This window comes from Eubalaena glacialis, chromosome 15, assembly GCF_028564815.1.
Source record: "Eubalaena glacialis isolate mEubGla1 chromosome 15, mEubGla1.1.hap2.+ XY, whole genome shotgun sequence".
Classification (NCBI taxonomy): Eukaryota; Metazoa; Chordata; class Mammalia; order Artiodactyla; family Balaenidae; genus Eubalaena; species Eubalaena glacialis.
The window spans coordinates 85428655-85455750 of record NC_083730.1 but is presented as its reverse complement, the minus strand read 5'-3'; the positions used below and the strand labels follow the sequence as shown (position 1 = coordinate 85455750).

Genomic DNA, 27096 nt, shown 5'->3' with positions numbered 1-27096 from the left:
ATCCACCAGAGGGCAGACAGCAGAAGCAAGAACTACAATACTGCAGCCTGTGGAACAGAAACCACATTCACAGAAAGATAGACAAGATGAAAAGGCAGAGGGCTATGTACCAGATGAAGGAACAAGATAAAACCCCAGAAAAACAACTAAATGAAGTGGACATGGGCAATCTTCCAGAAAAAGAATTCAGAATAATGATAGTGAAGATGATCCAGGACCTCGGAAAAAGAATGGAGGCAAAGATCGAGAAGATGCAAGAAATGTTTAACAAAGACCTAGAAGAATTAAAGAACAAACAAACAGAGATGAACAATACAATGACTGAAATGAAAACTACACAAGAAGGAATCAATAGCAGAATAACTGAGGCAGAAGAACAGATAAGTGACCTGGGGGACAGAATGGTGGAATTCACTGCTGTGGAACAGAATAAAGAAAAAAGAATGAAAACAAATGAAGACAGCCTAAGAGACCTCTGGGACAACATTAAACGCAACAACATTCACATTATAGGGGTCCCAGAAGGAGAAGAGAGAGAGAAAGGACCAGAGAAAATATTTGAAGAGATTATAGTCGAAAAGTTCCCTAACATGGGAAAGGAAATAGCCACCCAAGTCCAGGAAGCGCAGCGAGTCCCATACAGGATGAACCCAAGGAGAAACACGCCGAGACACATAGTAATCAAATTGGCAAAAATTAAAGACAAAGAAAAATTATTGAAAGCAGCAAGGGAAAAATGACAAATAACATACAAGGGAACTCCCATAAGGTTAACAGCTGATTTCTCAGCAGAAACTCTACAAGCCAGAAGGGAGTGGCATGATATACTTAAAGTGATGAAAGGGAAGAACCTACAACCAAGATTACTCTACCCAGCAAGGATCTCATTCAGATTTGATGGAGAAATCAAAAGCTTTACAGACAAGCAAAAGCTAAGAGAATTCAGCACCACCAAACCAGATCTACAACAAATGCTAAAGGAACTTCTCTAAGTGGGAAACACAAGAGAAGAAAAGGACCTACAAAAGCAAACCCAAAACAATTAAGAAAATGGTCATAGGAACATACATATCGATAATTACCTTAAACGTGAATTGATTAAATACTCCAACCAAAAGACACAGGCTTGCTGAATGGATACAAAAACAAGACCCATATATATGCTGTCTACAAGAGACCCACTTTAGACCTAGGGACACATACAGACTGAAAGTGAGGGGATGGAAAAAGATATTCCATGCAAATGGAAATCAAAAGAAAGCTGGAGTAGCTGTACTCATATCAGATAAAATAGACTTTAAAATAAAGAATGTTACAAGAGACAAGGAAGGACACTACATAATGATCAAGGGATCAATCCAAGAAGAAGATATAACAATTATAAATATATATGCACCCAACATAGGAGCACCTCAATACATAAGGCAACTGCTAACAGCTATAAAAGAGGAAATCGACAGTAACACAATAATAGTGGGGGACTTTAACACCTCACTTACACCAATGGACAGATCATCCAAAATGAAAATAAATAAGGAAACAGAAGCTTTAAATGACACAATAGACCAGATAGATTTAATTGATATTTATAGGACATTCCATCCAAAAACAGCAGATTACATGTTCTTCTCAAGTGTGCACGGAACATTCTCCAGGATAGATCCCATCTTGGGTCACAAATCAAGCCTCAGTAAATTTAAGAAAATTGAAATCATATCAAGCATCTTTTCTGACCACAATGCTATGAGATTAGAAATGAATTTCAGGGAAGAAAACGTAAAAAACACAAACACATGGAGGCTAAACAATACGTTACTAAATAACCAAGAGATCACTGAAGAAATCAAAGAGGAAATCAAAAAATACCTAGAGACAAATGACAATGAAAACACGACGACCCAAAACCTATGGGATGCAGCAAAAGCAGTTCTAAGAGGGAAGTTTATAGCTATACAAGCCTACCTAAAGAAACAAGAAAAATCTCAAGTAAACAATCTAACCTTACACCTAAAGAAACTAGAGAAAGAAGAACAAACAAAACCCAAAGTTAGCAGAAGGAAAGAAATCATAAAGATCAGAGTGGAAATAAATGAAATAGAAACAAAGAAAACAATAACAAAGATCAATAAAACTAAAAGCTGGTTTTTTGAGAAGATAAACAAAATTGATAAGCCATTAGCCAGACTCATCAAGAAAAAGAGGGAGAGGACTCAAATCAATAAAATCAGAAATGAAAAAGGAGAAGTTACAACAGACACCGCAGAAATACAAAGCATCCTAAGAGACTACTACAAGCAACTTTATGCCAATAAAATGGAGAACCTGGAAGAAATGGACAAATTCTTAGAAAGGTATAACCTTCCAAGACTGAACCAGGAAGAAACAGAAAATATGAACAGACCAATCACAAGTAATGTAATTGAAACTGTGATTAAAAATCTTCCAACAAACAAAAGTCCAGGACCAGATGGCTTCACAGGTGAATTCTATCAAACATTTAGAGAAGAGCTAACACCTATCCTTCTCAAACTCTTCCAAAAAATTGCAGAGGAAGGAACACTCCCAAACTCATTCTATGAGGCCACCATCACCCTGATACCAAAACCAGACAAAGATAGTACAAAAAAAGAAAATTATAGACCAATACCATTGATGAATATAGATGCAAAAATCCTCAACAAAATACTAGCAAACAGAATCCAACAACACATTATAAGGATCATACACCACGATCAAGTGGGATTTATCCCAGGGATGCAAGGATTCTTCAATATACGCAAATCAATCAATGTGGTACACCATATTAACAAATTGAAGAATAAAAACCATATGATCATCTCAATAGATGCAGAAAAAGCTTTTGACAAAATTCAACACCCATTTATGATAAAAACTCTCCAGAAAGTGGGCATAGAGGGAACCTACCTCAACATAATAAAGGCCATATATGACAAACCCACAGCAAACATCATTCTCAATGGTGAAAAACTGAAAGCATTTCCTCTAAGATCAGGAACGAGACAAGGATGTCCACTCTCACCACTATTATTCAACATAGTTCTGGAAGTCCTAGCCATGGCAATCAGAGAAGAAAAAGAAATAAAAGGAATACAAATTGGAAAAGAAGATGTAAAACTGTCACTGTTTGCAGATGACATGATACTATACATAGAGAATCCTAAAACTGCCACCAGAAAACTGCTAGAGCTAATTAATGAATACGGTAAAGTTGCAGGATACAAAATTAATGCACAGAAATCTCTTGCATTCCTATACACTAATGATGAAAAATCTGAAAGAGAAATTATGGAAACACTCCCATTTACCATTGCAACAAAAAGAATAAAATACCTAGGAATAAACCTACCTAGGGAGACAAAAGACCTGTATGCAGAAAACTATAAGACACTGATGAAAGAAATTAAAGATGATACCAACAGATGGAGAGATATACCATGTTCTTGGATTGGAAGAATCAACATTGTGAAAATGACTATACTACCCAAAGCAATCTACAGATTCAATGCAATCCCTATCAAATTACCAATGGCATTTTTTACGGAGCTAGAACAAATCATCTTAAAATTTGTATGGAGACACAAAAGACCCCGAATAGCCAAAGCATTCTTGAGGGAAAAAAACGGAGCTGGAGGAATCAGACTCCCTGACTTCAGACTATACTACAAAGCTACAGTAATCAAGACAATATGGTACTGGCACAAAAACAGAAACATAGATCAATGGAACAAGATAGAAAGCCCAGAGATAAACCCACGCACCTATGGTCAACTAATCTTTGACAAAGGAGGCAAAGATATACAATGGAGAAAAGACAGTCTCTTCAATAAGTGGTGCTGGGAAAACTGGACAGCTACATGTAAAAGAATGAAATTAGAATACTTCCTAACACCATACACAAAAATAAACTCAAAATGGATTCGAGACCTAAATGTAAGACTGGACAATATAAAACTCTTAGAGGAAAACATAGGAAGAACACTCTTTGACATAAATCACTGCAAGATCTTTTTTGATCCACCCCCTAGAGTAATGGAAATAAAACCAAAAATAAACAAATGGGACCTAATGAAACTTCAAAGCTTTTGCACAGCAAAGGAAACCATAAACAAGATGAAAAGACAACCCTCAGAATGGGAGAAAATATTTGCAAACGAATCAACGGACAAAGGATTAATCTCCAAAATATATAAACAGCTCATTCAGCTCAATATTAAAGAAACAAACAACCCAATCCAAAAATGGGCAGAAGACCTAAATAGACATTTCTCCAAAGAAGACATACAGATGGCCAAGAAGCACATGAAAAGCTGCTCAACATCACTAATCATTAGAGAAATGCAAATCAAAACTACAATGAGGTATCACCTCACACCAGTTAGAATGGGCATCATCAGAAAATCTACAAACGACAATTGCTGGAGAGGGTGTGGAGAAAAGGGAACCCTCTTGCACTGTTGGTGGAACATAAATTGATACAGCCACTATGGAGAACAGTATGGAGGTTCCTTAAAAAAGTAAAAATAGAAGTACCCTATGACCCAGCAATCCCACTACTGGGCATATACCCAGAGAAAACCATAATTCAAAAAGACACATGCACCCCAATATTCATTGCAGCACTATTTACAATAGCCAGGTCATGGAAGCAACCTAAATGCCCATCGACAGACGACTGGATAAAGTTGTGGTACATATATAAAATGGAATATTACTCAGCCATAAAAAGGAACGAAATTGAGTCATTTTTTGAGACGTGGATGGATCTAGTGACTGTCATACAGAGTGAAGTAAGTCAGAAAGAGAAAAACAAATAACATATATTAACGCATATATGTGGAACCTAGAAAATGGTACAGATGAACCATTTTGCAGGGCAGAAATTGAGACACAGAAGTAGAGAAGAAAACGTATGGACCCCAAGGGGGGAAAGCAGCGGGGGGTGGGGGGTTGGTGTGATGAACTGGGGATTGGGATTGACATGTATACACTGATGTGTATAAAATGGATGACTAATAAGGACCTGCTGTTTAAAAAATAAATTAAATTAAATTAAAAAAGGAAAAAATATTTTTTATAGATATAGACATACGTTGTAGAAATATTAAAACAAACATAGAATGACAAACACCAAATTCAGGGGGCATATTTATAAGGGAAGAGGAAAGAGAATGAGATAAAGGCTAGGTTTTCAGGGAGCAAAAACTGGGTTAGTAATTAAGTTGGATGGTCCTACCTGAGTGTTTATTATTCTCGATATATTTTCGTATTTCTATAACATTCATCAAAAAAGAAAGCTCATCAAGAAAGACGTTGGGTGGGCCTTCCCTGGTGGTGCAGTGGGTAAGAATCCGCCTGTCAATGCAGGGGACACGGGTTCAAGCCCTGGTCCGGGAAGATCCCACATGCCGCGGAGCAAATAAGCCCATGCGCCACAATTACTGAGCCTGTGCTCTAGAGCCCGCGAGCCACAACTACTGAAGCCCGCACGCCTAGAGCCCATGCTCCGCAACAAGAGAAGCCACCGCGATGAGAAGCCCGCACACCACAACAAAGAGTAGCCCCCGCTTGCCGCAACTAGAGAAAGCCTGCACTCAGCAACAAAGATCCAACGTAGCCAAAATTAAATAAAAATAAATTTATTAAAAAAAAAAAAAAGACTCCACGCTCCCAATGCAGGGGGCCTGGGTTTGATCCCTGGTTGGGAAACTAGATCCCACATGCATGCTGCAACTAAGAGTCTGCATGCCACAACTAAGAGTCCGCATGCTGCAACTAAAGATCCCACATGCTGAAACGAAGATCCCACGTGCCACATTTAAGACCTGGTGCAGCCTAAATAAATAAATATATTTTTTTAAAAAAGAAAGACGTTGGGCCAGAGATCCAGATTTGAGATCCAATCAGCATATATGAGACAGAGCTATTCAATGTAATTCCATAGACAAATACGATAATACTTACTCAACAATATATTTCAGTCTAGCATCACAATGTGCACATGTATGTGCAATGTTCTTTTGTGCTGGATGCTGCAACAGCCTCCCAGTATAACGCTGGGTCAGTTTGGCCCTCCATTTGGGAAGCTCAGTCTCTCATATTCATCCCAAAATGCACAACATGTTATAGATCAGCCTTAATGGAATGCAACCCTCTCATAAATCAGAAAACTTGCCTTTATATAATAATGAACATATCATTTTAAGAATTAAAATGCTTCAGAGATGCGTCAAAGGAAAAAAAAAGGAAGAGAAAGAGTTCGCAGTATCCTGCTCTATGGAAAGAACATTCTAACGACTGTCCCAGCAGCTCTCTCCTGACCTGCTTGGTGACTCAGACAAGCCATTCCACCTCTCTGGGCCATGGATTTAGTCCCTGAATGAGGGGATTACTGCCTGGCTCCCTAATCCCTATGACCTTTTGGCTCTAAGAAGCTACTATTCTCTGCATTCTGAAGAGGGCAAAACCACTGGTCCCTGGAGCGAACAGGGCAGCTGGGGATTCAGCCGGGCCTTGTAGGATGAGTAGAGATGGGGGAGAGGAAAGCTGAAGAGTCTGGGAAGGTGGAAGAGAATGAATGTGATAGAAGCCTGGGTCCTCACAGGCCAGGCTGGCTGAAGAGGAGGGCTGTAGAGGGGCAGAGGAGGGAAGGATGGAGAGTGAGGTCAGCCCGGGGAGTCCTCAGTGGCACACTGCACCTGACTCACCAGATGTAGAGCAAGGTGCCCACTATGAAGAGCTTCTTCAGAGTCCCAATCCATGAGTTTTCAATGAGAACAGCTTTCACAGACGTATGCTGGCAACTCAGGGGGAATTGACTGTATGCCATGGTAAGAGAGTCCTCAAAGCACCATGAGGAGGAAGTGCCTCTCAGCAAAGCCTGACTTGCCCTCACAGAGCTCACTGAACAAAGGTAACACTAGCGTGAAAGGATGTGACCTGAAAGTGAACTACCCTTCCATCTGATTAACTGACACTTACCCCTGGAGCCAATAGATATTTTCGTGGGCCCCCAAGAGAACCGTTAGTCCTGGACGCTCTGCGCCTCGTGGAGAAGTTGAGCCTGCATCCTCTGTGTCTTATATTTAAAATCCCAAGAGAAGAATCTGATTATGTCCAACCCTGATCCATTCAGCTGTAGGGGGAGGTCAGCAAAGGGCCAGGGGCAGCCAGAGGTGCACTGAGAAGAAAGTGGAGGAGAGCCTACATCCCCAAGGCAAGTTAAATGCCGGTTGTATTAGTTTCCCATTGCTGCTGTAACAAACCACCATGAACTTAAGTGACTTAAAATAACAGAAAATTTTTTCTCTTAGTTTGGGGGTCAGATGCCTAAAATCATTCTTACAGGACTAAAATCAAGGTGATGGCAGGCCTGGTCCCTTCTGGAGCTCCACTAGAGAGTCTGTTCTCATCTCTTCCGGCTTCTGGAGACTGCCTTGGCCTCCCTGGGCTCACAGCCCCATCACTCCAACCTCAGCTCTTCTTGTCACATCTCCTTTTTTTGATTTTGACCCTCTTGCCTCCCCTTTATAAGGACTCTTGTGATCACACTGGGGCCCCTCAGATAATCAAGAATAATCTGTCCATCTCGAGACCTTGAACTTAATCACATCTGCAAAGTTCCTTTTGCCACAGAAGGTGACATATTCACAAGTTCCAGAGATTAGGACATGGAGATTTTGGTGTAGGGCGGGGAGGCATTATTCAGCCTGTTCTACTCTGCCCCGCCTTTCCTTGAGCTAGCTAGTGAGAGGGTTCAGTTTCTTGTTACCCACAGCTTGGCTAAGACATCACCTGCCCTTCTAATACCCTTTGACTATTGCACTTCTTCTCCACCATCTAGTATACCTGGAAAACCGTTCCTTTTCATACTTCCCAAACTATGTCTCCCTCGTTCAAAAAACGCCTACTACAGAACACAATACTTTCTACGCATCCTACTGTATGGAGAGCAGAGAGTGAGTTCTAACCTATTAGTTAACGTTTACCAGCTAGAGGAAATATAATGGATACATGTAAAGGCATTGAGCTCCAAAACTCAGTTATGCAAATACAGGCCATGGACCACCCAGATTGGCAGAGGTTTATCTTAGAGGCCCAAAATTTTAAATAACTCTAAACCCATATTAACCAATGTTGTGTTATATCATCTAGAAAACAAAACCCAAAAAAAATAGTGTTGTCTAAAACTTTGGTGAGAGAAGTAGAATATTCCACTTGAGGGTGGTGATAAGCCAATGCCCTATGCCCTAATTAGGCAGCAAGCAGTAGGAGCCCCGAGTTCAGGTCTTATAAACCACATTTTTAAAGAGAATCCCTTTTGCTGTTGTAAAAGTGGAAGTTTCACAGAAAAGCACAAAGAACGTGAAAAGGTTCCAACGTTCTCCCTCCCAGAGGTTATCACTGTTGAAACTTTGAGAGTATCTTCCAGATGTCTCTTTATGCCCCCACCTAGACACACAAACATGGCCACGCTCTACATGCTATTATGTAACCTGCTGTTTTTACTCAATAATATGTTATTAACTCTTTCCACAACAGTATTGATAAATGTATGATAAAGATAGATCTATGATATGTAACCACTTTGAATAGTTACAGAGTATTCTAGTATTCAGGTTGGAACATATGAAATTGCCCATTTTGTAGACCAAAACAGTAGAATATTGGCAATTTCATACAGTTCAGCCTAAGAAGTGAATTGTGAAAATTTGCCAGCTGGTCTCTTACTGATGGATATTTAAATGGAATTTTGTTCATTTTTCCCACTTATAAACATTTTTGATAATCTTGATATAGATTTTACTACATGCCAAGCACTCTTCTAAGTGTATATTAATAACAAATATTAACTCTTTTCAATCCTAACCTCCCCCAAAATAATCCTGTAAAGAAGCTATAGTATTACCCTCACCTTATAGCTGAACAAACTGTGGCACAGAGAAAGTGTGCCCAAGTTCACATAGTGCTATAGACTGAATGTTTGAGACCCCCCAAAATTCATAAGTTGAAACCTAACCCCTATGCGTTTGTATGAGGAGGTGGGGCCTTTGGGAAGTGAATAGGTCATGAAGGTGGAGCCCTTACGAATGGGATTAGTGCCCTTATAAAAGAGGCCCCAGAAAAACTTCACCTCTTCTGCCATGTGAGGATACAGCAAAAAGGTGACCATCTATGAACCAGGAAGTGGGTTCTCACCAGATACCATATCTGCTGGTGCATTGATCTTGGAATTTCCAGCTTCTAGAACCATGAGAAATAAATTTCTGTTGTTTATAAGCTACTCAGTCTATGGCATTTTGTTATAGTGGCCTCAGTGAACTAAGACACATAGTAAGTAGCAACACTGGCTCCACAGCTTATGCTCTTTTGTGTGCTATTGTAAATGGAATTGTTTTCTTAATTTCTTTTTTAGATTGCTCATTGTTGGTGTATAGAAACACAACTGATTTTTGTGTGTTGATCTTGTACCTTGAAACTTTATTGATTGGTTTATTAACTTTAACATTTTTTTGTGAACTCTTTGTGATTCTCCATGTATAGGATCTTATCATCTAAGTACAGTTTATGTCTTCCTTTCCAATTTGGATGCCTTTTATTTCTTTTTCTTGCTTAATTGTTCTAGCTAGAATGTCCAGTACAGTGTCGAATAACAGGCATTTCAGTGGTGAAAACAGGCATCCTTGTCTTGTTCTTGATCTTTGGGGGCAGGGGGAAGCCCTCAGTCTTTTACCACTGAGGCTCGGTCTGTTCTCTCTCTCTTTTTTTTTAAATATTCATTTATTTATTTGGCTGCGCCGGGTGTTAGTTGTGGTACGCAGGATCTTCGTTGTGGCATGCAGGATCTTTAGCTGCGGCATGCAGGCTCTTAGTTGCGGCATGTGGGATCTAGTTCCCTGACCAGGGATCGAACCTGGGCCCCCTGCATTGGGAGCGCAGATCTTAACCACTGGACCACCAGGGAAGTCCCTCAGTCTGTTCTCTTAAACACTATGCTTCATTGCCTCTCCACTCTCCTCTTTCATGTTGCCAGGCACATATTTACGCAAGAATCTTTTCACACCTGAGGTAAATTTACACCTTAAAATAAATTTCTGGGTCAAAGGATGTGCACATTTTTTATCTTGATTCATTTTGCCAAACCACAAAAGCTTGAAGCACTTCATGTTTTCACCAGCAAAGCAAGAGTGTGTGCACCACAACCCTCAGAATGGGAGAAAATATTTGCAAACGAAGCAGCTGACAAAGGATTAATCTCCAAAATATAAAAGTAGCTCATGCAGCTCAATATCACAAAAAACACAACCCAATCCAAAAATGGACGGAAGACCTAAATAGACATTTCTCCAAAGAAGACATACAGATGGCCAACAAACACATGAAAAGATGCTCAACATCACTAATCATTAGAGAAATGCAAATCAAAACCACAATGAGATATCACCTCACACCGGTCAGAATGGCCATCATTAAAATCTAGAAACAATAAATGCTGGAGAGGGTGTAGAGAAAAGGGAGCCTTCCTGCACTGTTGGTGGGAATGTAAATTGATACAGCCACTATGGAGAACAGTATGGAGGTTCCTTAAAAATGAAAAATAGAACTACCATATGACCCAGCCATCCCACTACTGGACATATACTCTGAGAAAATTCAAAAAGATACATGTACCAAAATGTTCGTTGCAGCACTATTTACAATAGCCAGGACATGGAAACAACCTAAATGTCCATTGACAGACGAATGGATAAAAAAGATGCGGCACATACCTACAATGGAATATTACTCAGCCATAAAAAGGAATGAAATTGAGTTATTTGTAGTGAGGTGGATGGACCTAGAGTCTGTCATACAGAGTGAAGTAAGTCAGAAAGAGAAAAACGAATACTATATGCTAATGCATATATATGGAATCTAGAAAAATGGTACTGATGAACCTAGTGGTAGGGCAGGAATAAAGATGCAGACGTTGAGAACGGACTTGAGGACACAGGGGGGAAGGGGAGGCTGGGACGTAGTGAGAGAGTAGCATTAACATATATACACTACCAAATGTAAAATAGATAGTTAGTGGGAAGCAGCCGCATAGGACAGGGAGATCAGCTCGGTGCTTTGTGACGACCTAGAGGGGTGGGATAGGGAGGGTGGGAGGGAGGCTTAAGAGGGAGGGGATATGGGGATATATGTATGCATATAGCTGATTCACTTTGTTGTACAGCAGAAACTAACACAACAATGTAAAGTAATTATACTCCAATAAAGATGTATAAAAAAAAGTGGGCATGCACCACCTTTTAAGAGAGCCTTGACAAACAAGAGTGTGGTTGTGTGGGCTTGGCTGAGATAGTAAAGGGTCTGGATACTGTGTTAGGGGGACATAGCCAGAGGGACTGGGGCTATTAGTTTGGAGAACTGGAGAAATATAATAGCAGGCTGCAGTCATTTGGAAAGTGTCCAGTAGAAAAGGGACCACCGGGCAGAACTCTAATCAAAAGGGAAAAACTACAGGGAGATAGATTTTGGTTCAATGTAAGGAAGAAATGTCTAACAATTAGAACAGTCCCAGAACAGAACAAGCTTTCCTTGTGGTTGCTAGTTGGTGACGACAGCAACGATGATGATGATGATGATGGTATCGATGACGATGACAACGTGATGATAATTTTCATTTATCTCATCATCTCCTTTTCTCTCGAGTCTCCTCTCCATCTGCATTTCAACATCATTTCCCAATTTAAAAATAAACCCTCCCTCGACCCCACATTCTTCTCCTTCTACCACTTGATTCCTCTCTTCTCCTTTGTAGCCAAGTCCCTTGAAAAAGTGAGTCACCACATCCATTTCCACATCTCCATTCACTCCTCTTTTCACGCCAGTCTGGCTCCCCCCCGCCAGAACGTCTATAAAGCCTCTCGTGCCAAGTAAAAAACACCACCATCGCTAAATCCAATAGACACGCCACAGACCTGTCAGATTCTCAGCAGCATTTGACACCAGTGACCATGCACCACCCCCCTGCCTCCCCTTCTTCCCTCAGCTTCCCAGAATCCACATTCTCCTGACTTCCTTTGGTTCCCCACATTCGCCCTTTCTGAGAATCCTTTGGAGACCTCTGTGCTTCCCATCATTTAAAGGTTAGCATTCTTTAGGGGTCTGTTCTAAGCCCTCTTGCCTTCTCACCTACATCCTCTCTTGCTGGTCAGTTGCAGCTACTTCCATAGTTCTAGTTACCATTTGTATGCTGGTGATATATAAATCTACATCTCCAGCTCCAGATTCATATATCCAACTAAGCATCTGTATTTGTATGTCCCATAGATATGTCAAGCTCAGTGCCTTCAGTTCTGAATTCATCTTCCACCCTAAATGGGCTTTTTTTCCTCACATTTCCTATCCCCATAAGTTCTTCCACCACTCATCAATTGCCCAAGCCAGAACATGGCACACTCCCTGATTCATCCTTTCCCTCATTCCCCCCGTCCATTCAATTGTCAAATTTTTTTGTTTTATCTTCCTAATGTTATTCAAAACAGTCTACTTCTCTCCTCTACCACTGTCAACTCCTCAATCCAGATCACCATTAACTCTCACCTGGATGACCCAATAGCCTCCTAAATTGTCTCCCTCCCTCCGTTTGTACTCTTATCTCCTCCATTCTCTGCAGTACTTTAGTGGGAGCTTGGACTCTGGGGTGAGATACTTGGGTTCAACATTGGCTCTACCACTTACTACCTACATGACTTTATGTAAGTAACTTAGCCTTTCTGAGTCATCATTTCTTCTTCTATAATTAGGGGATATTAGCATTATATTGGCCAGGGTTTCTAGTTCTAAACAACAGAGTTCACTCTGCCTAGTTTAAGAAGAGAGATTGTCTAGAAAAGGCAAATCTATAGAGGCAGGGAATAGATTAGTGGTTGCCTGGTTCCAGGGGGTGGGAATGCGGAGTGACTGCAAATGGGAATGAGGGATCTTACTGGGGTGATGAAATGTTCTAAAACTAGATTATGATGATGGTTGTACAACTTGGCAAATTTACTAAAAATCATTGAAGTGTATGCCTAAAATGGGTGATTTTATGATATATAAATTTATACCCCAATAAAGTTGTTAAAAAATAAAGGAAGAAAGAGATTTTAAAGGACATTAGGCAGTTCTTACAATCTCTTGGAGGACCAAAAACCAGGATTGCTGAGACACTACACAGCCAGGAACAACACCCAGAGAACAGGGACTGTTCCAGAGAAAAGACTCGGCCAGCCACTGCTAAACCCTAAGGTGGGAACTCATGCCAATAATGTTTGGGAATGAGTGCAAGAATCTTAGTCACTGCCATCCCAATGAGCTGAATGCCTGGGGCTACACCTTCTATAGTAGGCTGAATAATGCCCCAAAGCTATGAGGTCCTAATCCCCAGAATTTATAACTGTTACCCTATTTGGGAAAAGGGTCTTTACAGATGTGATTAAGTTAAGGATTTTTAGATGGTGAGATTATCCTGGATTATCAAGGTAGGCCCTACATGCCATCATATGTGTTCTTATAAGAGAGAGACAGAGGGAGATTTCATGCACGTGCACACACACACACACACACACACACACACACACATATACAGGAGAAAGTTTTGTGAAGGTGGAGCAGAGTCAAGGATGCTGGCCTTGAAGATTGGAGTGATGTGATAACAAGCCAAGGAACACAGGCCACCCCCAGAAGCTGGAAGAGGCAAGGAAGGATTCTCCCCTGGAGCCTTGGAGGGAGCGTGACCCTGCTGACACCTTGATTTTGGCCCAGTGATACTGATTTTAGATGTCTCTAGAACTGTGAAAGAATAAATCGTTGTTTTAAGTTACCAAGTTTGTGGTTAATTGTTACAGCAGTGACAGGCAACTGACAACTGGGCAAGAGAACAAGTGGAGGTCCACATACTGCTTATTCAGACATTTAAAAGTCATAACAGACTTTTTTTTTTTGGTATAAATTTATATATTTTTATTTTTGGCTGCGTTGGGTCTTCATTGCTGCATGCGGACTTTCTCTAGTTGCGGTGAGCAGGGGCTACTCTTTGTGGCAGTGCGTGGGCTTTTCATCATGGTGGTTTCTCTTGTTGCGGAGCGTGGGCTCTAGGCATGCGGGCTTCAGTAGTTGTGGCGTGCAGGCTCAGTAGTTGTGGCTCGCGGGCTCTAGAGCACAGGCTCAGTAGTTGTGGTGCACGGGCTTAGTTGCTCTGCGGCATGTGGGATCTTCCCAGACCAGGGCTCAAACCCGTGTCCCCTGCATTGGCAGGTGGATTCTTAACCACTGCGCCACCAGGGAAGTCCCTAAAAGTCATAACAGACTTTAAAATGAAACATGTTTTTTCATCTACCCTGACATACCTTCATTACAACCTGGAAGGCCAGATTCATGTTTAGAATTCTTGGACTCCTCAGAATTCTGTGCCAGAACTTGGAAGCATTGGTTGAAGAGGCCTCTGACCCTTAGCCCTTAGCCCACCCCCCTTCTCATCTCACTCTGGCTCCTCCCAGCTCTGTGAGGGCCCCGTGCACCTGTGTATGGATACCCTGCACTGTAGGCCTAAGCCCCCTCCACACCCTCCACCTGCATTCAGCTGCCCCTTGGCCACCCCTTGATCTCAGGAGCATGCCCCTGGGCGCTGTGGTCTTCTCTCAAGAGGATAAATCTGGGAAAAGGTTAAGGGCCATTTGGGAAGAGAATTCTGGGGTCCTACATACCGAGCATGGTGGGATGGGGGGAGTGCATCCAGTGCTCTGGATTGGCACATTCTGCCCCTGAGGCAGCAGACTTCTAAGGGGACACCAATATTTCCTGTATCCTGGCATACACACCCTGCCTAATCCCCCAAACTTTGAGTATGATGGGAATGCTTCCACAATTAGATTATACTATACAGTTGACCTGAAGCTAGCAAGATCATCTGGGTGGGCCTGACCCAAACACATGAGTCCTTTAAAAGCAGAGAATTTCCTTTGGCTGGTCCCAGAAGAGAGGTCAAAAATTTGAGGCATGAGAACATTGTATATCATCACTGGCTTGAAGATGGAAGGGGCCACATGGTAAATAGTGCAAGTGGTCTTTAGGATCTGAGAGTGGCCCCTGGCTGACAGAGCTCTGAATCCCATGATGGCATGGGCTTGAATTCTACCAACAGGAAGAATGAGCCTAGAAGTGAATTTTCTCCCAGAGTCGCAAAGTGAGAACTCAGCACAGCTGACACTTTGATTTCAACCTTGTGAGACCCTGAGCAGAGCACCCAGTCATGCCAGGCCCAAACTGCTGATCTACAGAACTGTGAGCTAATAAGTGATGGTGTTTTAGGCCACTGAGTTTGTGGTAATTTGTTACATAGCAACAGAAAACTAATATAGCCCCACAGGTTCCTTACTCCATGGGGAAGCTCGCAGCTAGCGGAGGGCCAGGGTGGGATCTCTAAAGTGTGGGGTCCAGGAAGCGGTCCCTGTTGTGTAGGTCAAGGCTGGTACTGCCCCCATACATTCCTTAAGATGAAATCTGCTCGTGCCCAGCACCCTATGCTATTTCCTGTGTACCAAAGTGTTGTTGCATGGTGCGTATGTTTGAAAAGCGTGGGTCTCAAAGGTGAAGGTGAAGGAGTTGGCTTATTTTAGGGGACATGTTGAGTGGAAAATGTTCACAGGTAGGGAAGCAAGATGCTCACTCTATGAGAAGCGTGTGAGAACAGAAACTGACTGAGGGAACCCCATCTCACGTTTACTCTGGGGCACCCAATTGCTGAGTCATTGCACTGTTTAAATTGTGCTCTCTCTTCATGCTCCTGTGGAACATGTACAACTGAATCTGAGGGAATTAAATGCTCGTAAGTAAAGATTCCACCATATGAAAGAAAAATATCATTGTAAGGTGTTCTCATAATAATCTGTTCATATATATACAGCAATCTTCTTTTAAGACATTGCATGCTAGACCCAAGAATACCAGGAAGCCACATCACAATGTGGAATTGTGACATATGATCTATGTATTGATTCATAAGGGAGAATTTACTAACTATATTCTTTATTATCCATTCTGTGATATCTGGTCTAAGTAATATGTCTTTAGAATTTTAATATACATGCTTATTATTTAATATTTGTTGCATAGAAAACATATGACTCAAATAATGATAATCCTAATAATATCAGATGAGGAACCAAGGCTCATAAAGGTGAAGGAGTTTTGAATCCACATTTCCAGATCTGAAATCCCAAGCTTGGGCATGATTACCTTGAGGGTCAAAGGAGAGAGTGTATATGAAAGTACCTATTATATTCAAAAAGATTATTTTAAAAAAATAGCTACCGGGCTTCCCTGGTGGCGCGGTGGTTGGGAGTCTGCCTGCCAGTGCAGGGGACGCGGGTTCGGGCCCTGGTCTGGGAGGATCCCACATGCCGCGGAGCAGCTGGGCCCGTGAGCCACAACTGCTGAGCCTGCGCGTCTGGAGCCTGTGCTCCGCAACAAGAGAGGCCGCGATAGTGAGAGGCCCGCGCACCGCGATGAAGAGTGGCCCCCGCTTGCCGCAGCTGGAGAGAGCCCTCGCACAGAAGCGAAGACCCAGCACAGCCATACATACATACATACATAAAAAGAATGTAAGCAGACAAGAATAGCATTAAAAAAAAATAAAATATAAAAAAATAGCTACCATTTGTGAAGCTCTTACCCTATGCTAGGCATTGATAAGAGCTTGTCATGCCTTTTCTTGTATAATTATCACAACAACTCTATGAACAGATGCGAAACTGAGGCTCAGAGAGGTTAAGTGACTTGGTCAAGGAAACTTAGCCAGGTTTATGAAATAAGTTGCTTTAACTTTTAGCTGGTAAACTGCATTGTCTCCCTAATAGATGCAAGTTATCATCATCATCACCACCACCATCACAAAGAACAAGGGGGCATTAGCCATTAGGGAAATATGAATCAAAATCACAACGAGATACTCACTAGGATGCCTATAATCCAAAAGAGAGACAATAACAAGTGATGATGAGGATGTGAAGGAACTGGACATACATTGTTGGTGGGAATATGAAATGGTGCAGCCACTGTGAAAAACAACTGGGTAGTTTCTCAAAAGATTAAAATTAGAGTTTACCAAGCGATCCACCAATTCCATTTTTAGGTACATACCCAAGAAAACTGAAGACACGTTCATACAAAAATGTGTACACAAATGTTCACAGCAGCATCGCTCATCATAGCCGAAAATTGGAAACAACCCAAATTTCCACCCAAAAGTGGTATATCCATATAATGGAGTATTACTCAGCCAAAAAAAAAAGGAATGCAGTAGAGATACATATTCCAACATGGATGAACCTTGAAAACATAATGCTAAGTGGAAGAAGCCAGACACAAATGATCCATTTATAATGAAATATCCAGAATATGCAAATCCATAGAGACAGAAAGTAGATCAGTGGGTGCCTGGAGCTGCAGGGGAAAAGGAGGATTGAGAGTGATGGTTAAGGGATGAGGGAGTGGGTTTTTTTTTTTTTGAGGTGATGAAAATATTCTAAAATTGATTGTGGTGATGGTTGCACAACTCTTTGAATATACTAAAAACTACTGAATTATACACTTTAAATGAGTGAGTTGAATGGTATGTGAATTATATCTCAATAAGCTGTTAAACAAAAAAAAGAGCAAGGAGGGTCTTGCTGACCCTGGTGAGGACCTAAAGTTACATTTACAGGTCTGGTCCTATTCCTCCCCCTAAGCGGTGATGACTCATGTAGATGCCAGCATTATCACCAGGCGTGCCCTGAATCCTTGACTCCTCCCTGGGAATCCAGGGTGTTGCCCTGCATTTTCCCACCTGCCCCAGGCATGCCCTGCCCAGCTCACCCCAGCAGTCCTGGGTTAGAACCCAAAGTGTCACCCTCCCTTCTCGTGGCTTCTCCCTGCAGGAGACTGGCACTACTTCCTCCCGCCTGCTGCTTCCTCCCCCGACTCCCACTCCTCCCCAGCTTGCTGTGAGACTCATGTCTCAGATTTTAAAACCACAGGGAATTCAGGATGTGCACAAGAAGCTGGACCTTGAGGTTTTCTGTGCTGCCAGCCACTGCAGAGATTTAGGGTCATCCCCACAGCCCACTTACCTAATGTAGGAAAAGAACAACACATGGAAGAACCATTTAATGGTGCCATAATTCGTGCTCTGGATCCGGATGACTTTGTATGTCTCATACTGGAAGACATCGTTCCAGCTGCAACAGGCTGTCATGGTGAGAGGCTCACTCTCCACTCGGGGCTGGACCAGGGCTCAACCCTCCCAGACCGGCCACAGCAGACCCACCAGTAAGAGGAAAATGAAACGTCCTTATTCTTAGCAGGAGCCTTTAAGTTTGAGTTCCTCCAATGATGGCAGAGTCGGGGCGGGCACTGGCAGCTGCCCAAGATGTGGCTGGGAATAAACAAGAAAAGCCAAGTCCAACAGGCCCAGCTGGCAGATGTCCCTGCCCCAGCCGGCCTCCTCCGGATGCCTGCACAAAGATGGTGTTCAAAGGAAAGGCATTTTAAGAATTCTGCCTTATCCCCTTTTTCCTTTCACTTTTTTTGGGGTCATTTCAGTTGGGGTAAAGGGGCAGCCCTTCAAATGTCAGGAGACCCAGTGCTTCCACTGTGCCTTAGGAAAGAGCCTAGATCTTTCCATTGCCTCAAGCCCCACTCAGAGACTGATTAGTTCATTTCTACAACCATTTATTCAGCCCCAGATGTATGTGAACACTGGATGAATGAAGGTCTCCCCCCTCCTCCCTCCCTCACGTCCTCACAACACTCTGGTCTGTAGAGAAGGAATTAGATTTGCTGGGGGATGGGTTTGGGGGAGGACTTTATTGCTATGCTGGATATTTCCTGCCTGACCCTCAAGATCCACTTTCCACTCTGCTCTATTCCCCCGGGAGGTCAACTCATGACCTAGCCCAATCAGCCTAAGAAACAAACCTGCCATCCAACAAAATTAGGTTTATTGACCCATTCAGTGAGGGAGTATACATCATCAAACAAAGGGACAGAGTTATCATCAGATTCTGGGGAAGGTGGAGTTTAGATCAAATTTAAATGAAATCAAGTTTTCACAGGTTCAGAGCAAAGCAGTTTTATATAAAACGGTCAACTTTAGATCTGGATTGCAAAGTGGACCCAGGGCCCTGTTTCCTTGGAAGCAATAAGGCTAAAATAGATGTTGATTGTTGTTTCCAGAAACCCATTATCTGAAGCTCTGCACCTGAACTGCAAATGGAGGCTGCCTCTCTGTTTCAAGGTGACTTAGATCCTCCAGGCAAAACAGGAACATTTCATTCTTACAGATGCAATTTCAAATAGCAAAGTTTGTGATAGTCCATGATTTTAGAGGAGGATGTTTCTCAGTAAGTAACAAAGTAGCAGTCACTCACTCAAAGATGGGGGCTATTATCACCTTACAGCTACACAGAAATACTGTTTCATGTTCCCTCTGCTGTGGACTTTATCCATTTCTGCTCTTCCTGCCTGTGGAATGTGGTTAAGACTCCGCGCTCCCAATGCAGGGTGCCTGGGTTCCATCCCTGGTCAGCCCGCATGCCACAACTAAAAGATCCTGCATGCCACAACTAAGATCCCACACGTGGCAACAAAAATCCTGCATGCCACAACTAAGACCCAGCACAGCCAAATAAATAAATAAATACTAAAAAAAAATCCAGTGGTCTCTGGGGAGGGAACAGGGGGATTAGTCAGTGTCAAGAGACTTACTTATCACCTTTCTATGAAGTTTTCTCCACCATATGTATGCATTACTTTAAAAAAACAAAAAACAAAAAAAAAACACTGATAGATTTTTAAAAGCCGTATCTCCAGACCAAACCTGCCTTTTGAGCTCCATACCTGTAGTCTATGAACCTCCAGACCTAAATATCCCGCAGACACTTCAAATCACAACTTAAAAATGGAACACTTTCCCATAAAATAATAGTGTGAGCAAGGACTAATGAGAGCAAGAGAGTGGAGACAGTAGTTGTGGGCTACTTTTCCTGTTAGCTTGGCTATGTGAGAAGAGGGGTAAGGGTGATTTTTAATGGGGGTCATAGAGTCTAGGGAAGATTGGTGCGTGTGGTTAAGATGGAAGCATTTGAGCCGTTCAAAGATGTTCAAAGTGGAATGTCAAGAACAGTGGTCTGTTTCTTTGTGAAGTAGGAACTCAGGTCATGAATGGAACAAAGGTTGGAGGGCTTGGGTGAATTTCTCTTAGTCAAGTGTGTGTGTGTGTGTGTGTGTGTGTGTGTGTGTGTGTGTGTGTGTTTCTGGTTACAGGTCAGAAAATCAAGTGACTTTCTTCAGAAAAAAAGCAAGTTTTTTTGAGGAAACACTGTTATCTCACAGAACTCAAATGCATGAAATGTGGCTCCAAATCGTGAGAACCCATGAGTAGAACAGGAAACTAAAACGTCCCGCGCTGAGGCTGCTCTTTCAATTTGCCTGAAGCTGTGAGGTCCCACCTCTGCCTGTCTCTCTGTCCACCCACAATGTGTCTCTCTAAACACTGGCCATCTCTTCTTCTCTGAGGACATGTGGCCAAACAAGGCTATCATGGTTAGATGTCCACGTGAAAGTTCAAGTGAAAGCCCAGATCAACGCCCAATTCCGGAATCCCAGGGGAGTGAATCTGATTGTTCTGGCTATTTATCTCTGGTCCAATCAGCTATGGCTGTGGGTGGGGTCACAGAACAAATACAGCATCAGGGGCCCTGCCTTGATGAGGAGAGGGAGGGGAGGGAGGACTGGGAGGAAGAAAGAACGGAAGGAGGGAGAGAGAGAGGTGTGGCTCTCAGAGAATAGAGGCTCCTAGGCTGGGGGACTCTGGTTAAATACCCCAGCCCCTCTCTCTCAGGTGGGACAATTCAAAGGCAGCCTAGGCAGTCTCCCAGAGGTCCCTAGTGAGTTTGGGCCCCAGATGCCCACAGCAGTGACATGCTGCTTCCTGTATTGGCTGCCTTCCCTTCCTTCCCTGTGCCACTTCCCCACTCCCCTTCCTGGCCTCACCCCAAATAAGCTATTTGCACCCAGGGTCTGCTTTGGGGAAACCCAGTCTATTTCAGTCTCCTGTGCTGTCCTTAAGAAGTTGGGAGTTTATTCTGAGAACAATAGGTGGACTTCTAAGCAGCGTTGTGGCATGATCTTATTTGCACTTTAGTAAAATCACTCTGGCTGCACTGCGGAAGTGGATAGAAGGGGCAAGAGTGAGGCAGGGGTTCTGCCCAGGGAGGGAGTATAGTGACATGGAGGGAGGCTGAGGGCAGATCCGCAAAGAATCCAACACCAAGGAGACTAAGCGGAGGCATCAGGGAAGGCGAGGAAAACCAAGGGGGGGTGTGCACTCAGAAGCCAACCGGAGAGTAGTTCACAAATAAGCCAGGGACCACAGGAGATATTAAGAGTGATTATAATGCTGCAGAATTAAAGGGCACTAGTGAGGAAGCTGACAGGTAGCTTAATGGAACAGGATCAAGTCAAGTATTAAACCCAAAGATAGGTGGGAACTTAGCATATGATAAAAGCATTTTAAAATCAGGGGAGAAAGAAATTACTCAAAATGTGTTCTCACAGCAATTGGCCAGCCATTTACAGGAGGCAGGTGGAGGGGAGGGGATGTGGTATTCTAACTTTTCATATTTAAAAAGATGTGTAGCTGTTTGAAATGTAATAGAATCATCAAAAGTGAACAAAATCAGCTACACAAAAGGGATATTCAAGTCACCGTTCTGTTTGTGTTGCACACATTTTGCGTTATGGTAGAAATGCAAAGATAACTGGATGCCCTTTGAAATAACTCAACTGATAACTACACCACACCAGCACCTGGCTGATGCTTGGTTCTTTCTCCCACTCAGACTCCTCCTTGGTGTCAAGACTAGGTTGGAGGGACTTCCCTGGTGGCGCAGTGGTTAAGAATCTGCCTGCCAATGCAGGGGACATGGGTTTGAGCCCTGGTCCGGGAAGATCCCACATGCCATGGAGCAACTAAGCCCGTGCGCCACAACTACTGAGTCGCTCTAGAGCCCGCGAGCCACAACTACTGAAGCCCGCGCACCTAGAGCCCCTGCTCTGCAACAAGAGAAGCATGAGAAGCCCGCGCACCGCAATGAAGAGTAGCCCCACTCGCTGCAACTAGAGAAAAGCCCACGCGCAGCAACAAAGACCCAACGCAGCCAAAAATAAATTAAAAAAATAAAAAAGACTAGGATGGATTTGCAGTGATGATAAGATGATGATGAGAGCCTCTTACTCTCCTTCAAGAATATGTTTCAGCCAGGATTCACTGTGGTTTCTTTCTTAGTAACTGGAGCTACTAAAAAAAGCATGTCAAAATGATGTTAATTTCACCTATCTTTCTCCATGGCAATTTCTTGTGAACCTGCCTCTCTAACCCTCTCTTCCTTCCTTCTCATCACCTAATTCATAATTCTTATAATAAGTTGGTCAAAAGTCTACTGCTTAGGGATGTCACAGAGTTAGGAGAAATGCCCAGTGCCCTGGTATTCAAAAATGTTTTTCTTTGAGTTACACTAAATTGGTGCTGTCTAAGGGAGTGGCCACTAGCCATACGTGGCTATTTAAATTTAAATTAATTAAAATCAAGTGAAATTTAAAATTCAGTCCCTCAGTCGCACTTGCCATTATTCCAGTGCTCAACAGCTACATGTGGCCAATGGCTACCACAGTGCAGATGTAGAACATTTCCACCACCGGAGAAAGTTCTATCGGACAGCACTGCTGACTAAATCTGTGGGATAGAGGAAAAGGTGATATACAGTTGCAAGCAAGTGAGGAAGGTGAGGGCGGTCCCAGTCAGATGGCATCTATTTTTTTGTGTGAAATAGGAGGCAGAGTTGCCTGATGAGAGAGAAAGGGAAGGCAGAGGGGTAGGAGGGTCCATGAGAGTGAAGAAGATTCAAAACAGTTGCTATGGTAACCAGGAGAAGAGAGCCAACAAGGAAAACAGGAATTCCAGGGTGGTGCTGAGAATTAAAGACTATGAATTTGTTATTGCAACAGTCTGCATGACTGAGATTATGATAAGGGCCTTCCCACCTACAGGATCCACCTCCCACCTCCACACCCAGAGACCAACCAGCTCTTGCCAAGTGGTTCAGATAGTTTTAGAGTTTGTAATCACTGATATCTACTACCTTTATTCTGGTCTTCTACATTTGTTCCAGAAACATTGCGAGCAAAGCTACGTCTCTGCCTCGCCTTCCACCTAAGTCACCCTTTTCCTGGGGCTTGTATCCCTTGCCAGCCCCTCAATGCAAGGCAAGAAGCTCCTCTTTTCCCCCTAACTCAACCCAAGCACTAGGAATGTCTTGTTTCACTCAATGTATTCTGGGTGTAATTCCTGTATCCTTCTCATGGGGGCCGGATTCTTTTAATCCCAAGATCATCTCTCCACTCCACTCCATCCAAGCCAAATACACATGCTCTTCTTGGAAACTTTAAAAATCCATTTCCTAGTCAAGAGCTGGTCACTTCAGGTGATAACTGAGGTGTTCTGCAATCCTAAACACAGAGGATGGGGAAGGGTGGGGAAAACTGTCATTCTTCTTCTAATGGTGGATGGGAGAGAGGTGTTTGGGGTTTCTAGAGGACCAGGGACCTATTGTTTTCTCCATCAGTCTTAGCAGGACAGGTATGAAGACAGTATAGAAGGATACGTGGGCTTTCCTGGTGGCGCAGTGGTTAAGAATCTGCCTGCCAATGCAGGGGACATGGGTTCAAGCCCTGGTACAAGAAGATCCCACATGCCGCGGAGCAACTAAGCCCATGCACCACAACTACTGAGCCTGCGTGCCACAACTACTGAAGCCCATGCGCCTAGAGCCCGTGCTCCACAACAAGAGAAGCCACTGCAATGAGAAGCCCGCGCACCACAGCGAAGAGTAGCCCTCGCTCACTGCAACTAAAGAGAGCCCGCGTGCAGCAATGAGGATCCAACGCAGCCATAAATAAATAAATAAATTTTAAAAATGAAAGAAAAGAAGGATATGTACATTGATCCACTGCCGAGCTTTTGCTGGGAGTTAAAAACTATGTCATTTACGGTGTTTTATGTGAAAGTAATAGAATGCTTGAATCAAACTGGCTTAATATGAAATAAATTATTATCTTATATAATAAGATATTGAGAGGGAGGACAAAATTCAGAGCGGGTTGATCTTGTGGCTTGACAACATCATCAAGGACCCAGGTTCTTTCTGTCTCTCTGCACCACCACCTTTGTTGTTGCGTTCATCCTCAGAAAGAAAGATAATCAATTCTTTTGTCTCTTTCATGGGAAAATCTTTCCCAGACCCCCTCTCTTCCCACCTTACTCTACCCTCTAGTACTGGAATTGAGTCACATGCCTGTTCCTTTACTGACAAGGGAGAGGAAATGACCATGACCAACTTGGACCAATCACCTGTGTTCAAGTAGATACTGGGGACTCATCTATCATGTCCACTACTTGGGGACTGGCAAGAAAGTAGCTAAAGTGAGGACCACAGGAACTATGCTGGATAGGGAATGAAGTGGAGGAAGGAGGGTCCTGAGAGGGAGAAAGTAGAAGGGTCTGGGATTCTGGAGTTCAAAGAACTGCTAAGCCTGGAATAACTGAAAGAACAGAGGATACAAGAGTGTGGTCAGAGAAATGTAAGCCTTTGGAGGAAGATTAGTTCCAGGAGAAATTGAGGTCTAGGACATGGTCAAGGGAGGGGGTGGCTCAAGTAGAGTGGAGGTGAAGATCACTGGAATGAGGAGAGACAGGAGCCAAGGGGTCAGGAGTTTGGCCAAGTCTTCGGTCATCCTCATAGTCATCAAAATCATTAGTATGGTGGTAGGAACTGGGATGGGGAGGAAGGATGAGCCAGATGCTAAAGTCCTCTAAGAACAAGGATTGACTGATGAGTAGACATCAGCAGTGAGAAGGTATTGAAGGTGGTACACGTAGATGACTTGAGCCTCAGAGTTTAATCAAGATGAAGGACCATTGATCCGGAAATAGAGTTGAGGACCATGGGGGACACCGTGAGAGTCGGAGAAGGATTTGCATCCTCTGGGGAGGGCTTCAAGGACTGTCAGGGGAGAGCCAAGTTTACGGGGGGCAGGAAGTAGAAGGAACTCTGTATGCTGAGGTCATGACCTGAAAAAGAAAAGAGCATGCCTTCCACTCTTCTCTATTCCGTTCCCACAATTTGCAATGAAACCCAAAGGTGAGCCATATTTGATCCAGAGTATGAGAACTCATACTCCTCACCCACTGGTTAATAATAGAAGCAAGTCCAAAACAACCCTTCCTAAATGTCCATTAATCCCCCGAGCTTATCAGTATCTAGGGGTGTAGCAGACACTCAGCTACTCATTTGAAATCTGCTCTCTTTTTCTTTGTTAAGAGAATCCCCAATTTTGTCCAGGTTTCAAACCTTCAGGAAAGAGAACTCTGTACCCACCTCAGGGGTATCACGTTAATCCCATTCTACCTGTGGGTGACTGGTTTAGGTAGGAACGAACATGAAAGCTAATTATGGCCACCAAAACATGAAAGTTTATTAGAGGTCTTCTAAAGAAAGATGTCATTCCTAAGAGAGAGGCATGAGAAGAAATGGTCTTTCTAATGTGACATGCTCAGGATGGCAGAGCAGAACAATGGAAAAAACTTGTTGGCACCACTGAGTTAAGTAACTCTGGAGCCATCCTACCTTAGGACTTCTTTTCTTAAATATATTGTTTAAACCATTTTAACTGGGCTTTCTTTTACTCATAGCTAAAGCGTTCTGATTTAAGAAGCATTGCTAGGGAACTGCTATAAAGTTCATCAGGAGGCTGGCAGACAATACCTCTGAAGCACAGAACAGGCAGATATGCAATTTATGGGGTAATTAAGGACAGTGGGCTGCATCCTTGAGGTACAGAGACAGCAGGGACTCAACTGCCAAGAGGCAGCCTGCCCAACATCCGGGATGCATCTTAAGTCCAGCACCCTGACAACCTCCCCCCCAACCCCGTCATCTTTTCCTTGATGTCCTTGCCCTGGAATCTCCTGGTCATATTTGAACTCTGGACTATGTTGTCAGAATATGGCTCAGGTATCTGCTACCTTGTATACTCAAAGCCTCAATTCTCTTCACTTTTTTAATTCTCTGTGAGAGTTCTGCCAGCTTCTCCTTTAGACCAATTAACACAAGAGATGCTCTCACTCAAATGACAGATGGGTTGACTACCTCTAACTTTCCAAAAACCAAAAACTTTTCTAAAAATTGTTGTAAAATATACATAACAAATTTTACCATTTTAACCAGTTTTTAAAAAACATTTTATTGAAGTATAGTTGATTTACAATGTTGTGTTACTTTCTGCTGTACAGCAAAGTGATTCAGTTACACATATATATATTCTTTTCCATATTCTTTTCCATTATGGCTTATCACAGGATATTGAATATAGTTCCCTGGGCTATAGAGTAGGACCTTGTTGTTTATCCATCCTATATATACCAGTTCACATCTGCTAATCCCAAATTCCCAATCCTTCCCTCCCCAACATTTTAACCAATTTTAAGTATACAGTTCAGTGGCACTAAGTACATTCACCTTGTTGTACAACCATCACTAACATTTATGTCCAGAACTTTTTTATTATCTCAAACTGAAACTCTGTACCCATTAAACAATAACCCTTCATTCCTTCCCCCCCCCCAGCCCCTGGCAACCACCATTCTACTTTCTGTCTCTATGAGTTTGACTACTCTGGGTACCTCATATAAGTGGAATCATACCATATTTGTCCTTTTGTGTCTGGCTTATTTGATTTAGCATAACGTCTTCTAGGTTCGTCCATGTTGTAACATGTCAGAATTTCACCTCTTCTTGGATTGGAAGAATTAATGTGGTTAAAATGGCCATACTGCCCAAAGCAATCTACAGATTTAATGTGATTCCTATCAAATCACCCATGACATTATTCACAGAACTAGAACAAATAATCCCAAAATTTATATGGAACCATAAAAGACCCAGAATTGCC

The 27096-nt window shown here is 42.8% G+C and overlaps 1 protein-coding gene across 1 annotated transcript in view; it reads right to left on the bottom strand.

Moving 5' to 3' along the window:
- The window catches only part of P2RX7 (purinergic receptor P2X 7), a 52003-nt gene extending 33676 nt beyond the window's left edge, over positions 1 to 18327 (bottom strand). The window contains exon 1 of the mRNA XM_061169401.1: positions 18159 to 18327. Within this exon, the coding sequence (XP_061025384.1) occupies positions 18159 to 18283 (125 nt within the window). The 5' untranslated portion in view covers positions 18284 to 18327. The remainder of the gene's footprint in view (positions 1 to 18158) is intronic.
- Between the last annotated feature and the right edge of the window lie 8769 nt (positions 18328 to 27096).